The following is a 2,132-nucleotide window of genomic DNA, read 5'->3' as shown; positions in this document are numbered from 1 at the left end:
TGGCAGGAAATCCGGGTAGTGGCGCCCGTAGTCGCGCTCTTTTTTGCTTCCCAAGCAGTAATGCTTTATTCTCTAATGGCATCGGCTGCGGCGCCTGATACCACACTTTTTTAAACTATCCGATCTTCAGCTTTTTTTCTCCAGTCGTTGAGTTGATTTGTGTTTTTCAAATGTCTCTTGAACATGTCTTTATAGCGCAGTTTCGATGCGCCTAGGGATCGTGTAGCTCACCAAAGAAAACTGCTTTTGGTAATCTGTTGTCTGTCATGCGAGTGACATGTCCTGTCCCTATCAGTTGGTTTGTTACGATTATTTCTTCAGCACTGGCCATTTTAGCCTTTTCTAGTGCTTCAAAATTCGATACATGGTTTTTCCAAGAGATGCCCATTAGATGAGGGAGGTGCCTTTGTTGTATCAGGTTTAATCTCTTGAAGTGGCGTCTGTAGAGTGTCCAGATTTCTAAGCTGTACAGGAGTGATGGTATGACAATAGCTCCGTACACTTTTATCTTGGTCTTTAATCTGATTCCTCTCTGATTCCACAGATGGTCTCTCAATTTTCCGAAGGTTGATGCAGCCGCTTGGATCCGTTTTGACATTCCTTCATCGATTTTTCCTGTGTTCGTAATGGTACTGCCCAGGTAAACTGTTCAACTTCCTCCAATTGAGTACTATTCAGGAGTACTTCTCTGGAATTAATCTTTGTGTCACGGGTGTCTTAAATCAAAACTTCAGTCTTCTTGATGTTGACTGTCAGTCCTAATTTCTTGGATGCCTCGGCAAATGCTATCACTAAATCTTGCATTGCTTGGAGGCTGTGGGTCACAGTGCTGAATCATCAGCAAAAAGTAGTTCATTGATCACTAACTCATATCCTGGTTTTTGCTCTCAAGCGTCTGAGGTTGAAAAGGTCACCATCACTTCTGGTTCGGATGTAGAAATCACCGAGTTCTTCATACATGCTTTTCAGGACAGCAGCAAGGAAGATTGTAAACAGAGTTGTCACGAGGACACAGCCTTGCTTGACGCCGTGTACAACGCTAAAGGAGTTTGAGCATCCGTCGCCCCTGCAAACGCGAGCAGTCATGCCATTATAGCAACTGTGCAGTACTCTTGTGAAGGTCTGTGGTAAACAATAGCGTCTCAGTAACTTCCAAAGCATGTCTCTATTAACTGTTTCAAAGGCCTTGCTAAAATCTACGAAGGTGACAATCAGAGGTTGACGTTGTTCAATGAACTTTTCATGTAATTGTAGGAGGGCAAAGATCATATCTTGTGTGGATCTGTTGGCCCTGGATCCACATTAGCTCTCCGGTAGAATGTTTTCAGCAAAGGCCTGTAGTCGATACTGTAGGATTTGGGCCATAATCTTCCAAGCAACAGACAGATTCTTCTGTGGTTCTCGAATTCCGCCCTTTCTCCTTTTCTCTTATACACATACACTGTCACAATGTTGGCATCTTTGAAATCCTGGGGAACATCTGCTGTTGATACCCACTGGAAAAGTTGTAGTAATTGACTTCTCAGGGCTGTTCCACCATGCTTCCAAACTTCTGGTGGTATGTTGTCTGGTCCTGCAGCCTTTCCGTTCTTTGTCCTCTTTATAGCCATGTCAAGTTAATCTGCTGTTGGTAAATCATCCATTTGGTGTCTAACAGGCACTTGAGGTATGTTATCAGCTCCATCTTCAGCACGTGTTTCTGGGTTCAACAGAAGTTCGAAGTGTTCCTTCCATCTCTCCATTATCGTGTTTTTCTCCGTATGGAATACACCGCTATGAATGCTCTTCACAGGGTCCAAGCAGACACCCTGTGGTCCATACACTTCCTTTAACGATGCAAAGAACGCTTTAGAGTCATTTCTGTCTGCCAGGTTCTGAATTTTAGCTGCTTTTTTTCGTCCACCGGTCGCTTTTCATTTTCCGCATTTATCTTTGAAGTTTAGATTTTACACTTTTGTACTTGTCCCTTGCCGCTCTTCTGCATCTTTCTTTCAGGTTCTTTTGAAATAGTAGGTTTTTCTTTTGAATGAGTGCCATGATATCCTTGTTGCATTCATCAAACCAGTCTGCATGTTTCCTACTTGGTTTACCAAGGACTTCAGATGCAGAAGTGAACACAGCATTTTTCAGTG

At 43.2% G+C, this 2,132-nt stretch overlaps 2 protein-coding genes across 2 annotated transcripts; both read right to left on the bottom strand.

Moving 5' to 3' along the window:
- Positions 1–211: 211 nt before the first annotated feature.
- On the bottom strand, positions 212–598 carry LOC145271694 (uncharacterized). Its single transcript, XM_080127004.1, has one exon. It carries the CDS (start codon positions 596–598, stop codon positions 212–214), a length of 387 nt encoding a protein of 128 aa, XP_079983130.1.
- A 667-nt stretch (positions 599–1,265) lies between these two features.
- Positions 1,266–1,610, bottom strand: LOC145271678 (uncharacterized). The gene has a single exon (XM_080127003.1). It carries the CDS (start codon positions 1,608–1,610, stop codon positions 1,266–1,268), a length of 345 nt encoding a protein of 114 aa, XP_079983129.1.
- Between the last annotated feature and the right edge of the window lie 522 nt (positions 1,611–2,132).

This window comes from Euprymna scolopes, chromosome 4 (genome assembly GCF_053919585.1).
Source record: "Euprymna scolopes isolate OS-2025 chromosome 4, ASM5391958v1, whole genome shotgun sequence".
Classification (NCBI taxonomy): domain Eukaryota; kingdom Metazoa; phylum Mollusca; class Cephalopoda; order Sepiida; family Sepiolidae; genus Euprymna; species Euprymna scolopes.
Note: the sequence above shows the minus strand (reverse complement) of the source record. Positions and strands in the feature narration are given on the sequence as shown.